We start from the raw sequence: 13931 nt of genomic DNA on the forward strand, positions 1-13931 counted from the left end.
ATTTATTATTATTATTATTATTATTATTATTATTATTATTATGAAGTTGGTAGTTTATGAATATTCTTATAAATAAAGTAAGTGTTGGTCCAGAAGAAGAAAACCTTCAAAAATTATTATTACTGCAATTAATTTATTAAATGCCTTCTAAACCACCAAAGCAATTTACCCATGACACTTAAAAACATCAAAAACCACAAATACATTTAAAAGAAGACTAAAAGCTGTTTCCATGATTCTAAGTGCACACCTGAGGTAAAAATCCAAAGATGGCAGAGAGCGCCTGTCATCCTGGGTTGGAGAAGCTCACAGTTTGGTCCCCTATCTCTGGATGGTCCCCTACCACCTTAGCACATCCCAACTGCAGGGGTTGGAAGAATACTCAGGCCCCCCCAAACTCCACCCCTTGATGACACCAAGTTCCCACCCAATAAATACGGCATTTGCGGAAGCATAAACCCACTCATAGGAGCGAAGGCATTTAACCAGGTTCTGTGGAAGCATCTTCCCCCCCTTTCCCTACGTAGCTTCAGAGACCTGAGATCACCGGCAGTGGCATGAGTCTTCAGAGCTGACCTGGCTTGGACACTGGAACTGCACCCATATTCCAAAGATTTTAAAACAAGCCTAGCCAGACAGCAGCAGCACTCAAAAGATAAATCAGATGCTCAAAGACAGCACAGTACACCGGAAGCTGCCTTATACTGAATCAGACCATTGGTTCAGCCACCTTAGTATTGGCTACACTGCCAACTGGGCTCCCTGTCTTCAGCTGGTGGGTCAGGCCCCACAGCTGGACCACAGCCTGATCTAAAGTGGGTCACAAAAGCAGGACCAGCACCACTCTCATCACTAGACAAAGATATGGTGAAAAAGAAAGAAAGAAATTTACACATTAAAATGTATGGGTTGGACTCGATGGGCCTTGTGGTCTCTTCCAACTCTATGATTCTATGATTCTATGAAAATACATGTCAAATTTGCAAACCTGAATAGGCTTCTTTAAACAAAAGAAACGCCATCGCATCAGGAGGTCCATTCCATACGATGTACGAATCACGCCTTAGTGTGGCAGCACCTGCCCTTTGGAACTCCCTGCCACTACACAGCAGGCAAGAACCATGTCTAAAGTCTTTTCAGCACCTACTGAAGACCGTTTTCAACAAGACATTTAAGAGGAGGGTTCTTTTTTTATCCCATCTGTATCTGTATTGAATTTGGAATCATTTTAAATCTGTTTTTTATTGTTGATGTTTTTATTATCCTTTTGTTGTTCATCATCACTTTGGGATATTTCAGGGGAACCGATTCATAAATGAAATGAAATAAATATAAGTGGCAATTGACATTCATTCCTTTGGGGAAAAGTAAAATACTGCACTTGGAGGGAATGTTATGACGATGCTGAAAGCTGCCCACTATGCTCAATGCTGGCTGATCTGACCACCAGCAGGGCAAACAAGCAAAACGAAGTCAATACATTTTCCGTGGATTATTCTTGGGGTGCAAAATGCACATCACATCCTAAGAGGCTCAGCACTCCAAGCCCTCCCCCCCCCCCGCACACACACCTGTTTATCATAAAGCAGACATTTAGCTTAAGGTTACCAGATGTCCCCAGATTTACAAATCAGTCCCCTGACAAAATCCATCCATTCTGACTGAAGTTGAAAAGTGTCCCCGGATTCATTGAAAGAAATCTGGTAACCTTAATTTAGCTAGTTAATTATACCTAGGCGAACTAACCTGATTTCTCAGGAGTGACTGCAGAGGTCACTGGCAACTGCAAACCTCATGTCATATTAAGACAAATTCTGTCTGCCTCCAACCTCCTCTGAGCCAGGGGAAAGAAAGGCTCAAGCGCCATTAAGAGTTTCAAAAGCCAAACACAGTTGTGCATTTGAACACAGGCACCTACTGACAGCCGATTTAAATGGGACTCTGAATGCAGCCAAGATGCACAGTGATGGATTCGTTATTCAAGCAACTGGAAGAAAATTCACAGATTCATCATCCACCTTAAGGGAAAGCTGAGCAAACGACAGATGAGCCATGCACAGCTCTGCCATCCAGCCTGCTAGAATAAGCATCAAGTCAAACCACACCTGGCTGTGTGATGAGGGGACTGTAGGAATCAACCTTGAGTCAAAATCATAAGAGATGTCAAACATTTACTGGACCTAAATCTTAAAGACACCTCTCCAGTGCTTCAGCCAAGCCTTTCCCAATCATCCTACCTAGAAGCTTCTGATGCTGCAGCTAGGAATGAAACATATGCCTCTCACCCTTCCTTTTTTAAAAAAGAGAAGCATTAAAACACTTATTTTATTGTTTTCAGGATGAACAGACATGCTACATCTTGCCAAACAAATACTTCTTGTGATACAGATTGTTTTCCCCATTTTATACACACACAAATGCACCCACACCTTTTCTGAAATCCAGCGGGATTTGAGCTTGTTGGTGTCTCTGGTAACTTACATCATGGATGCTGGCTCCTATTATAGATGTGTGTTCTGCATTATTTTATTAAAACTTTTGCTACAAAATTGTTATGGCCTTTGGCTAGAACAATAAACTCATATGTATATGAATGTATGTAAAAATAGTTTTTCATACATGCCAATGAGAAGTAGGCAGTTTGTATCTGTTTTCCTTTCTAAGGGCATACAAAATAAAACTGAACCATGTTCTTGGGCCAATCACTCTGCCTGTCTCTCTGCTCAGCCTACTTCACAGAGCTCTTGGTAGGATAAGCATCAATCTGAGCTCCTTAGAGAAACAGCTGAATATAAATGCCATTCAATATATACGGTAATACAGTGGTGCCTCGCAAGACGAAAAGAATCCGTTCCGCGAGTCTCTTCGTCTTGCGGGTTTTTTCGTCTTGCGAAGCAAGCCCATTAGCAGTTTAGCGGATTAGTGCTACAGTATTAGCGGCTTAGCAGGCTTAGTGGATCAGCTGATAAGCGGCTTAACGATAAGCTGATAAGCGGCTTAACGATCAGCTGATAAGCGGCTTACCATCAGCTGTTAAGCGGCTTAGCCATCAGCTGATAAGCGGTTTAGCGGCTTGGGAAAAAGGGAAAAAGGAAAAAAACCCTGCAGGAACTCGCAAGACATTTTCGTCTTGCGAAGCAAGCACATAGGAAATTCGTTTTGCGAAGCACCTCCAAAACGGAAAACCCTTTCGTCTAGCGGGTTTTCCGTCTTGCGAGGCATTCGTCTTGCGGGGCACCACTGTACCTCTGGTTACGAACCGTCCTCCTTGCGAACGCTTCGGGTTATGGGCTCTACTAACCCGGAAGTAGATGCGAGTGGAGGCCCCATTAGCACAGCGGGAGGCCCCATTAGCAAAAGCGTGCCTGAGGGTAAGAACAGTTTTGAGTTGAGAACGGACCTCCGGAATGAAGTTCGTTACCAGAGGTACCACTGTACACCCTTTCTGGACCTTATTGTTCTGATTCTTTTCTGCCCCTCCAGGCTTTTTAGATCTGTGCACTTTTCCTCCACTGGATGTTAAATTCTGTTTTTGGTGATGCCATGTAGCTGATTATACTCTTTGACTTGCCGTTGCTGAGAAATTTATGTTGTTGCTTTTTTATATTGACAGCTGAATGACTGCTATGTTTTTCTTTTTCTTTCTTTTTTCTTTTTTTAAAGTTTTATCCTTGTGAGCCACGCAGAGAATGCTGCTTTTGGGTGCCATACAAATGTTGCAAATAAAAATAAATAAAACAGATCATTCTGCTGTGGGAGAAACGCGGCACCACTCATGCTGCATGCTGCTCCAGAAAACATAAGAATGCAGGAAGGGAAACATGGAAGAGGGCAGGGTCATGAAAAACCCCATGTGAGCATCAGCAGTCAAATCAGGGAAGGGGAGATTTCAGCATGATTTCCAGATGGTGTTTGAGAAAAGATGGGGAAGGAAGGGTTGCAGCTCAGGGGCAAAGCATCAGCCATGCAGGCAGAAGGCCCTGGTTTCAATCCCCGGCATTTCCTGGTAAGTAGAGGCCCTTCTCAGAAACCCTGGAAAGCTGTCACCAATCAATATAAACACTGCAGAGCTAAATGGACTAATGGTCTGATTCAGTATGAAGCAGCTTCCTGCATTCCTTGGCTCCCTACACCACTTCCTTCTCTCCCCTTTCAGGGCTAACAGTTCCTCCAAGGCCCTATATACACCGACAGTGGCATGAAACTGTCATGCAGTCCCATTACTGGGCAGGACCAGTTGCGCAGGTCTTTCCCATTCAGCTTAGGAGAGAAGGAAACAATGGCAATGGGAAGGAGAGAGAGAGGGAGAGGGAGAGGGAGAGGGAGAAGGCAGCAAAAACTCCATGCAAGTAAAGACACTAACAAAATATTTTACTGTGAGCCCTGCTTCCCCAACCTAATGCCCTCCAGACTCTTTGGATTCCGGTGGTGACTATCATTCCTGACGGTTGACTATGCTGAGCTGAAGTCCATCTATATCTGGAGGGCACCAGATTGCAAAAAGACTGCTACAGGCAGATTGGAAAGTTAACACGCAGACTCCCCCAAAAAAAAAAGAAAGAAAGAAAGAAAGGATTAGCAAACTATTCCCATCACAAAGCATAAAAACAAAAGCACAAATGAGTAGAGAGAGTTAGCATAAAGCAGTTGAAGCTCAATTATTGTAAAGCATCGCCATAGGCGAAGCAAAACAAGAGTGACTACATTTGCATCCTAAACAGTAGAAGGAGAAAAGCACACAGACTGGCATTCCCTCAAGCACTGGATCATCCCATGGGATGAGAATGCAGCTCCCACAACCCTGCTTATGTCTTTTGAAGCTTATGTCACTTCAAAAAAATCTAGGAAGGGGACAGACAGGTAAGTTTTTTTAAGAGGGTTCAATGTGCTTTGAGAGAGGGTGCTGCTTCCCACAGCACACAAACAAGTCCCATCCTTCCTAAACGGCCCCTAGCCTCACCTGTCCCTTCACAATTGTCTGAGTATCCCCTAACACATGGGGGGGGCAGTCTCAGGGGGTGTAGAGACACATGAAGTCATCACCTGCTGAAACTAAAGGTGAGATACAAAATAAACGAACTCCACCAGCAAGCCGACAATGCCCAAAGGAGAGTATTGGAAGGCTTCTGAAAATGAGAGCCAGACATTGGAAGGGGCTGCTTAACCCTCCCCGCCCCACCCACCCATTCTTCTCTGGTCATTTCACCCTGAAGCTGGGTTTCTTCTGACCTTAGGAGACCACTTTGGACAGAAGAGATTGGGGTTTTTATTTTACATTGGGGGTGGGGGCTTTTGCAAGGAAGAAATCAGCAAGCCAGAGAAAGGTTAAAAACTCCTCTAGTGCCCCTTCCCTGAAAGGGGGGGAACCCCTACACTCACATCTACATCAGGAGGGAAATGCAGGCTTGGAAGTGGCACATTTCCCTTCCTCTTGTGTAGATCCAACCTCAGTGAACCCCCGACATTCCCCCACCAATGCATATCTCACCAATATTTCCAGCAACCTTGTCCTTTTGGGTTGTATATCCTATATTGCCCCTTGCATGTGCTTTACATGACACACACACACACAAGCAAGGAGGCCAAACAGGGAAGGCTCAGAGAGGGTGGGCACATGTGCACAAGAGTCAGTGTGGTGCAGTGTCTAGAGTGCTTAACCAACATCTGGGAGAGCCAGGGATCAGACCCCAACTCAGCCTTGAAGCTCTCTGGGTGACTCTGAACCAGTCACAGTCTAACTAACCCCTGGGGAAGGGGAAAACTGTAGACACCACCTTGAGCTCCTTGGAGGAACGGTGAGCTATACACTGAAATTAATAAATCAGCAATTCTACAGGTTCCCAAGCTGAGGCCTTTCAAAAGAAGGAAGGAAAGGAAGAGGGTCTGCACTAAATATCATCTGGTTTAAATCTTCTTTTTGAAAGTTGCACATCTCACACAACCCAAAAGATTATCTGTGTGTGTGTGTGTGTGTGTGTGTGTGTGTGTAAAAACTCCAAGTGATATTAGTAAATATCTCCATGACAACACAGCCAGACATCACCTTGTGACATCATCAACAGAATCATGTGAAGTCAACAGTTTTATCACCAGAAATAAATGGTAGGAAAATGAAGCAGAGGACATTCAAAGGGGGAAAAGATGGGGCATGATGCCATGACGTAGAGCATCAAAAGCATGCAAATGTGTTCATAGCAAATGCCAAAAATGGATGGTGCTTTTAGATCTGGGATGGGGAACCTGTGCCACTTCAGGTGTTGTTGGACTACAGCTCCCATTGTCCCTGAACATTGGCTGTGATGGTTGGGGCTGATGGACGCTGGAGTCCAACAATATATGGAAGGTTCCCCAGCCCTTCTTTACTCACTCACAAACCACAGTAAGGTGTTCAACCCTAATGAAAAATAATTGAGTTTTATGGCCTGAGAGACGCTGGCATTCCAGCACGGTTCACTTGATTATGAAAAGCAACTTATCCACAGACACACTTAGCCCAAGAATTTGTCCACAGTTACAGAAGTGAACTGAGCTCATAGCCCTTTCACACAAAAACCAACTCCTGCTTCCCCCACCCTTTCATTTCAGCAGTAAAATTGGGGGAGGAGAGGGAGTCATTTGTTGTTACCATTGTTAGAAACAATTGGAAGTTAGAAATCCTCATGAATCGTCTTCTCATCACCCAGGGATCTTAGAGCCTCACTTACCAGAAGCCCACCCCACCCCCAACTTATTCTGAGAGCTATACTTAGCAAGCAAGACATTTAAACCACCAACTAGAAGCCCCCAATACATGTCTGGTCATTGAGCAATGCCTGGCGTAAGGAGAAGCACCAAAAAAAGTAGCATCAATGGCAACTTCTGTTGCCAGCAGGCCATAAAGTCAGGGAGGGAGTTGAGGCACAGGCACCCATCACTTCCCACAGTCTTGGCAATGTGGGCACCCACCTTTCATCCAACAGGAAACAGCCAAGAGGCACATGCAGGCTTAAGGGAGCTGGAATTTGGAGAAAACTTAGGACAGACTGAGTTGCATCCAATATGAATGCAACGCGGGTCACCGATGCAACATTCACCTCAGCAAGTGTTGCACATAACCACTGCCTTATCTTAAATGACATGCATTCAGGTATTGGCCCCCAAGGCGACATGCTGAGCATAGCAGCAATCTGTGACTCAGGCAGGCCACAGGTGAATTCTTCATGTGTACAAGCTAGCACACACTGTATGGGAACGCACGCATGCACAGATGGAGACGTGCGCAGATCAGTGTTTTGCCATGCCTTGCGTCACAACTGAAATCAGGCCGCAAAATCAAAGGATGTTTACTTTGTGGATAAGCTTGTCTATCCATGGGACATTGCAGGGCTGGAAAGGGGGCAGGAGGGGCATCAACAGACAGCAGAAGCTTCCTCGTGAGAAAAGGCTAATAGAAATGAGGATATTTAGTTTAGAAGACAGGATAAAGGTTTATAATTGCATGTGCATGGCTTGGTGCAAGGGAAGCAGAGAAACAATTTCTCTCTTTCGTATGCAATCTGATCCCACAAATGCTCAGTGAAATGAATGGCTTGTAGAATGATGGGGGGATTCAACTTGATGGGTGTAAGGAGGATGCTAAAGGGGGGAAATTAAATGGTCTGTGGGCACCAATGTGGCAGTCAAAATTCAGAGCCCACTGTGAAAGAAAAACAAACACCACTGACAATCACTCCACATGTTTACTGCATCCTGTCTAATTTGGCTTCCAGACCACAGGCAGATGGGCACATCTGTGTGCCAAGAAAAGCCCCTTGCACACAGAAAACTAGCATGTCCAGCCTGGCTTTCTCCCTGACATGCTGATTTTCTATGTGCAGGAATCTTTTTCCCCCTCTGTGGGTAAGGAAGCAGTCAGTCCTGTGAGTTCCCACCTGCAGCAGTACTGGCCAGATACATTTTCCAGCTCCGTGGGAATAAGGTCCCTGCCTGCCCTATGAAACACGGAGCCCATTCACACACTGCACAGCAGGAAATCAGAGTTTGCCACCAAGTGTTCACTGCTCAGGGATCGGCAGCAAATCCCACCTCCTGTACAAGTGTCGCCTTCACACCTCAGGTTCTCAGTGCATAGAGAAGAACTGGGCAGACTTTAGCCAAATCTCTAAACCCCAATTTCATTTCCGCTGCTATGAAGTAGGGACAAGAGCAACCTGTGCAACTTTTTGTGTGGATCAGGGACCCTATGTTTCAATTAGGCTTTTCCCTGTCCTGTTTCAAGGGAGGGACCAAGAGTAGACTATAAATGTATCCTTAGCTGATTTCACTGCAAGGAAGGTAGGTCAGGCTAACAGGAAACTCGGATTGAAGGTGAGTCAGGCTAACATATGAAGCTACCTTAAATTGAGTCAAGTTGGTCCATCTAGCCCTGGTGTCTTCCAAATGATATTGAACCACAGCTCCCATCATCCCTAACCGCTGAGCGTGTTAATGGGAGTTGGAGGAGTCCAGCAATGTCAGTTTCCCAACCAATGCTGCCTAGCAGACAGTTTCAGGCAGAAGTACTCCCCAAAACCTGCTACCTGAACCAACCACTACAGGTACACAGAGGAAGGTGCCTTACATCAGGCCAGCCTATTTGACCATCTAGTACTGTCTACTCTGACTGGCAGTGGCTCTCCAAGCTCCTACAGGAAAAGGTCTCTCCTATTACCTGCTACCTGACCATTTAGATGCAGATGCCAGAGACTGATCCTGAGTCTTTCTATATCGGTTTTGGGGAAGCTATGCCTTCCCAGATGTTGCTGGACTCCAACTTCCACTATCCTTGGGGCTGAACCGCAGCTGGGGGGCCACAATCCCTGCTGTACTTGCTGAGGAGGTCTTCTACCACTGCGCTAAGGTCCCTGTCCCCACGCTCACCCATTTGCCATTTGCATCTCTCTACTACACTGCACCACCATCCAGTTTCATTTTAAGAAAACTGCCCAAGCAGGAAAAAAGACATTTGCAATTTCCAGCACCTTCAAGCTAGACACAGTTTAACCACACCGCAGAGCGGGTTTCCTCCCCTCCTTCTTTGAAGCATTATGGATGAATTAAAACGCACCCTTGCTGAGCTGCTGACAGGTGAACATGCTCACCTCCTTTCTACCCTTTGCAAGTGTCGGAGAGGTGTGAATTGGCACTCTGCTCTGCTAAAAGCAAGCTTTAAACATAACATGTTGCAGCCGTGGGATGGCTCCCAGAATAATCCCTGGAGCCTGATTCACAAATTGTCCCCTGGAGTTTAAGCCAGATTCCTAGAGAGCCTGAATGAAAAGGAGAGCCAGAAAACTTAAAGCATGTGGGTGAGCCAGCTATCTGGCCACAGGGCAGCAGCCACACAGCGCACCTTATTTCATTCCTGTTTTCATCCTACTCTTCTTCCAAGGTTCATAAGGGGCCACAACAACCCTGTGAGGTTGGCTAGCCTGAGAGATGACAGCTGACCAAAGGTCACCCAGTGAGTTTCATGGCTGAATGGGGATTTGAACCCTGGCCTCCAAACAGAATCATAGGATTGTAGAGTTGGAAGGGACTCTGAGGGTCATCCAGTCCAGCCCCCTGCAATGCAACAAGCTGGCTGTTGAGTGTTCGCTTGGGAGGGTGGAACAGCACTATGGAGCGAAGGATGACTTTGTTGGAAGCTGCCATTCGCAGGTCAGACCATGGGGTCCATCTAGCTCAGTACTGTCTAGACTGACTGGCAACAGGATTTCACCCAAGAGCCTCTCCCAGCCCTGCCTGGAGATGGCCAGGACAGTACCTGGGACCTTCTGCTTGCAAAGCAAGTGTTCTGCCACTGAACTGCGCCCGACATCTCCTTCAGGTGACCAGGTCACATCCAGTTTCATAATTCCAACAACAACAAAATTCAGCATATGCAAGCACTTAAAGAGATCTAATGTGGGGCAAGATTGCACGAAGAACACAATCTTAAGCTACTTCATGATTATCCCTTCACTCCCTCAGGAAAGAAAGGACTCTTTTGGAACAGAGCCTGCCTGCAAGGGCAGCTTCAGAAGGAGACCTCTGTGCCTTCAGGTAGCAAGGGAATAAGATGCAAGGGGTTCTGTAGCCAGAAACTGGGAATTTGTATTTACGGAAGCGTCAGATCCCAGCCTGCCTCTTCCAACCAACACAAACCTCTGCACTTGGCCCAATGAATTCGACGTCAGGTTTGCAACAATAAAAAGATGCTTTGGGGGCCACAGATCTCTTTGGTGGCAGGCAGCTAATTTGCAGTGCAATCCTCAGCATGTTTACTCTGAAGTAAATTCCACAATAATAATAATAATGGGTGAGGGGTTGTGGTTTTTGTTTGTTACCATGCTGTGTATTTTTTTGTGTTTTTATATTGTAAAAATGCTCTGTGCTCCTCAGAGGAAGGGCAGTATAGAAATTCTAACAACTCCTCAACGGGGTTTTCTCCCTGGCGAGTTGTGCTTAGAACGCAGCATTTCATTCCTGCCACCTACAAGCCATGCAGGACTTGCCCCGATCCCTGGAAATGGTTAGCAATAAAAATGCTTGAAGAGCTTCACATACGCCATTGTCACAGCGCAATTCTTATGACAAACTCTGCAAGGCAAGGAGGTCAGCGCTACCATCCCTACATTGCTGCTGGTGGTGAGACTCAGCAAATCTGGGCTTTGCTAAGGCCCCCTGGTAAGTTCACCACAAGGGCAAGCTTTGAACCCAGAGCTGCCCCATTTGTCGCTCGGTCTCATAACTATCAAGCCACACCAACGTGGTCAGCCTAGGAACATAGGAAGCCACCTTGTACTGGCTCGGCCATTGCTCCATTGGTCTCTGGCTCAGACTTCTATGCCTAGTAGCTGAAGATATTCGCAGCCCTAACTGGAGATGGGAAATTGAACCAAGGACCTTCAACATTCAAAGCAAGTACACTTATCCCTGAGCTAAGGACCTTCCCCAGAGCATATGGATGTAGGGTATAGTCCAAGGAACCCTCCAGGGTGTTGAGCAGTATCCAAACAGCTGCTAGGGTGGAAGCATGGGCACAGCCAGGATTTTGGTTAGGGGGGCAGATTTTTATTTTTTTATATTGATATATTGATTTTGATGGATTTAGGGGGGATTTCTGCCACCCCCTGCCACGCCTTGGCTACACCCATGGGTAGAAGGTCACAGGTTCCCTGGCATCTCCAGGTTGTTGTTTTGTTTGTTTCTCAAGGAACCAGAAAGCAAGCAATGCAATGATCTTCTTTCAGATAAGCACTGCCAGTCACTAGTAGACAACACTGGATAAAATGGATATATACTCTGTTTTGCTGCAGGGTGGCTTCCTATGCCCCATCCCATGCACTACTGGTTTTCTTGTTGGTCTTTTCGGTGCTACTTCCTGCTCTAGATCACCCACTTTTGCATTATTCAAGCACTAAGTCACAGAAAAAATGGTGCAAACAAGTTCTGTCTGGAACGCATGGCAAGTTTCTAGTCCCCATGGATGCAGCTAAAACAACAACAACCCCCGACCTAGGCAACGCAAGCTCACTAAGACTGTTGCACATTGCATGCAGATGACTTCGTCTCACAATATGGAAAGATCAACAAGCGCTGCTGGCGGTTGTGGGGGGTACATGGGTTTCCCCACACCAAAGCAGCTGGAGACAGTTCGTCAAATGCTATTAATTGCTGCGGCAAAAAAAAATTAGCCCCCCAGCGGTAAAGCCTGGCAGTTCCCCCATGACAGCGGCAGGAGCATAGCGAGAATCGAACTGCCTAAACTTGTTGGGGCAGACAAAAGCTTGAGCGAACCCTGAGCTGAGGAGGATGCACACGTCCCGGTCCAGGGTCTAGAAAACACGGGGCGGGGGGGGGGGGCGAGCGGGACCAGCGCTACTACAAGCCCGGCCAGGCGTCGTCTCCCCCTGCGCCGACAAGGCACCGCAGCAGCAGCAACCCTGCCCTCCAAGCCTGGCATAGTCCTCGCCCCCACCCAGCCCGGGCGCAACGAGCGATTGGTGTCCGGGAGATCGGAGAAGCCTCCGCGGTGCCCAGGGACGCCAGATGGGGAAGATCCGAAAGAGTTTGGCGGCGGAGCCACAGGCAGACAGAAAGGCCCAAGGGGGCGGGGGGGAAGCAAGTACATGGGGTTACTCACAGCGCCCGGAGCTTGACCCACATCTTCTTACTGGGGGCGGACTTGAGCTCCAGGGGAGAGGGGCAGCCCTCGGGGGATTCCAGCAGGTCGAGCTGCGGGACCTCCATCGCCGCTGCTTCTGACACCAGACGGGGAGAAAGAGAGAAAAGAAATGGTGAGCCCCGAGAGAGCAAGCGCCTCGATTCCCCTCCCCACCGATCTTCTAGCCCCACTCCCGCGCGTGGGGGGGCAGGCAATGCTCTCCCCCCACAAGCAAGCAAGCGCGCACCCTCTCCCTGCCTTTGCGCGCTAGCTGGTTACCCCACGTAACCGGGTGGCTTGCTGGGCGCTCGGCGCTGCCTGGAGGACTCGCCGGCCGGGGCTGGTGCGCAAGAAGCGGGGGGCGGGGGGCGGGCTCGGGCGAAGCGAGCCGCCTGAATCATCCGTTGTTGGGGGAGCTGCAGCCAATCCCCCCCGCGCCGGTCTTAATGGCCTCCCTTAACCGAGGGAGGGAGGGTGGCTTCCCGTGCGATCCCTCCTCCTCCTCGGCCCGGCTCCCGCGATCCACTCTCCTTCCCCTCTCGGCTCCCACGCGCGGCTCCTCAGCGGAGAAGATGAACCGCGCGCGCCTCCTTCCCTCGCTTCTCCGGGGAAGGCAAGCGGGAAAGGCCGCCGAGTCCCGCGCGCCCTGGCAGGTGCCTGCAGGGGAGGCGAGGCGAAGCCAAAATGGCCCCCGCGCTGGGCCACAAAAGCCCGCGACCCCCGCAGCCTCCATCCTCGGCGAAGGCCGCCCTCGCGACCATTACCCGGCTCCAGTCGCCCTCTCTGCCCGGGGAGACCCCTGGGCGGCGGCGGCGACGTCCCGGAGAGGAGCAGCCCGGGCGCAGCTGCTGGGGATGGTGATAATGGGGCGGCGGCGGCGGCTGCTGCCTCCTCGGAGCGCATCCGGATTCCGGTGGAAGCGTCGCTGGCAGAGCGCAACTTTCTGCAAGCGGCCAGCAGCAGCGCGGCTCGCCCCTGTTGCTGGCGCGGCGGCGCGGGCAGTGCGGCAGCGGGAGAGGCTGGGCGAAGGAGGCGGGCCGGGCCGGGCAGGGCAGCGCAAGGCAGCCAGCCAGCAATTACCTTGGAGCACCGTTGCGCGGAGAATCCGCGGGACCGAGTCGCGCACCTGTTTCCTACTCCAGCGCTCCGCTCTGACGAGAGAACCTCTGAGGACGGGCAGAAGCCACCAGGCAGCCTTCGGCCTGTGTCAACGTATGCTTAGGAACATAGAAACTTGTAGCCACTAAGACACGCACTATACATCCCACGCCCCCAAGACTCCTGGAAACTGTAGTTTACCCCTAACAGACCTGCAATTGTTGGCACTCTTAACAAACTGCAATTCCCAGGATTCCTTGGGAAGAGATGTGCTCTCAATGTCTGGCTGCTGCACAGCCTTTTACTAAGTCAGTTCCACTGGTCCATCACGCTCCATATTCTCAACATCGGGGATGGGGATAATGGGCATAGCAGGGATTTTTGTTGGGGGGTGCTAAACCTCAGATTTGTGCTGCTTTTGATTGATTGGGGGCAGCTCCCCCTCTTTGGCTATGCCCATGATGGGGAACCTCAGGTCCAGGGGCCAAGTGCCCCTCTCTGTCCAGCTCTCAGAACTCTCCCCCTGCTCAGGCTTCAAGTCCTCCCTGGGTGTATTGGCCTGACTGAGTTGTGTCCTACAGTTTTATGATTCTATGAAATTCCAAACTGCAGGATCTCTTCATGATAGTGATAGCCAAGCCCATGCAGAGGGGCCGCGGGGAGGAGC

The 13931-nt window shown here is 48.9% G+C and overlaps 1 protein-coding gene across 6 annotated transcripts in view; it reads right to left on the reverse strand.

The window, feature by feature from the left end:
- PDE1B (phosphodiesterase 1B) overlaps window positions 1-13307 on the reverse strand; it is a 130710-nt gene extending 117403 nt beyond the window's left edge. Inside the window, exons 1-2 of one of the 6 annotated variants that reach the window (XM_080990043.1) lie at window positions 13293-13307; window positions 12146-12263 (exon numbers count right to left, since the gene is read on the reverse strand). In XM_080990043.1, the coding sequence (XP_080846169.1) occupies window positions 12146-12252 (107 nt within the window). In that variant the 5' untranslated portion in view covers window positions 12253-12263; window positions 13293-13307. Of the gene's footprint in view, window positions 1-12145; window positions 12264-12413; window positions 12768-12930; window positions 13125-13292 lie in introns of those variants that run through there. The other 5 variants (XM_080990040.1, XM_080990039.1, XM_080990042.1 and 2 more) reach the window with 5 other exon arrangements.
- Between the last annotated feature and the right edge of the window lie 624 nt (window positions 13308-13931).

This window comes from Podarcis pityusensis, assembly GCF_964106645.2.
Source record: "Podarcis pityusensis genome assembly, chromosome: 2".
Lineage (NCBI taxonomy): Eukaryota > Metazoa > Chordata > Lepidosauria > Squamata > Lacertidae > Podarcis > Podarcis pityusensis.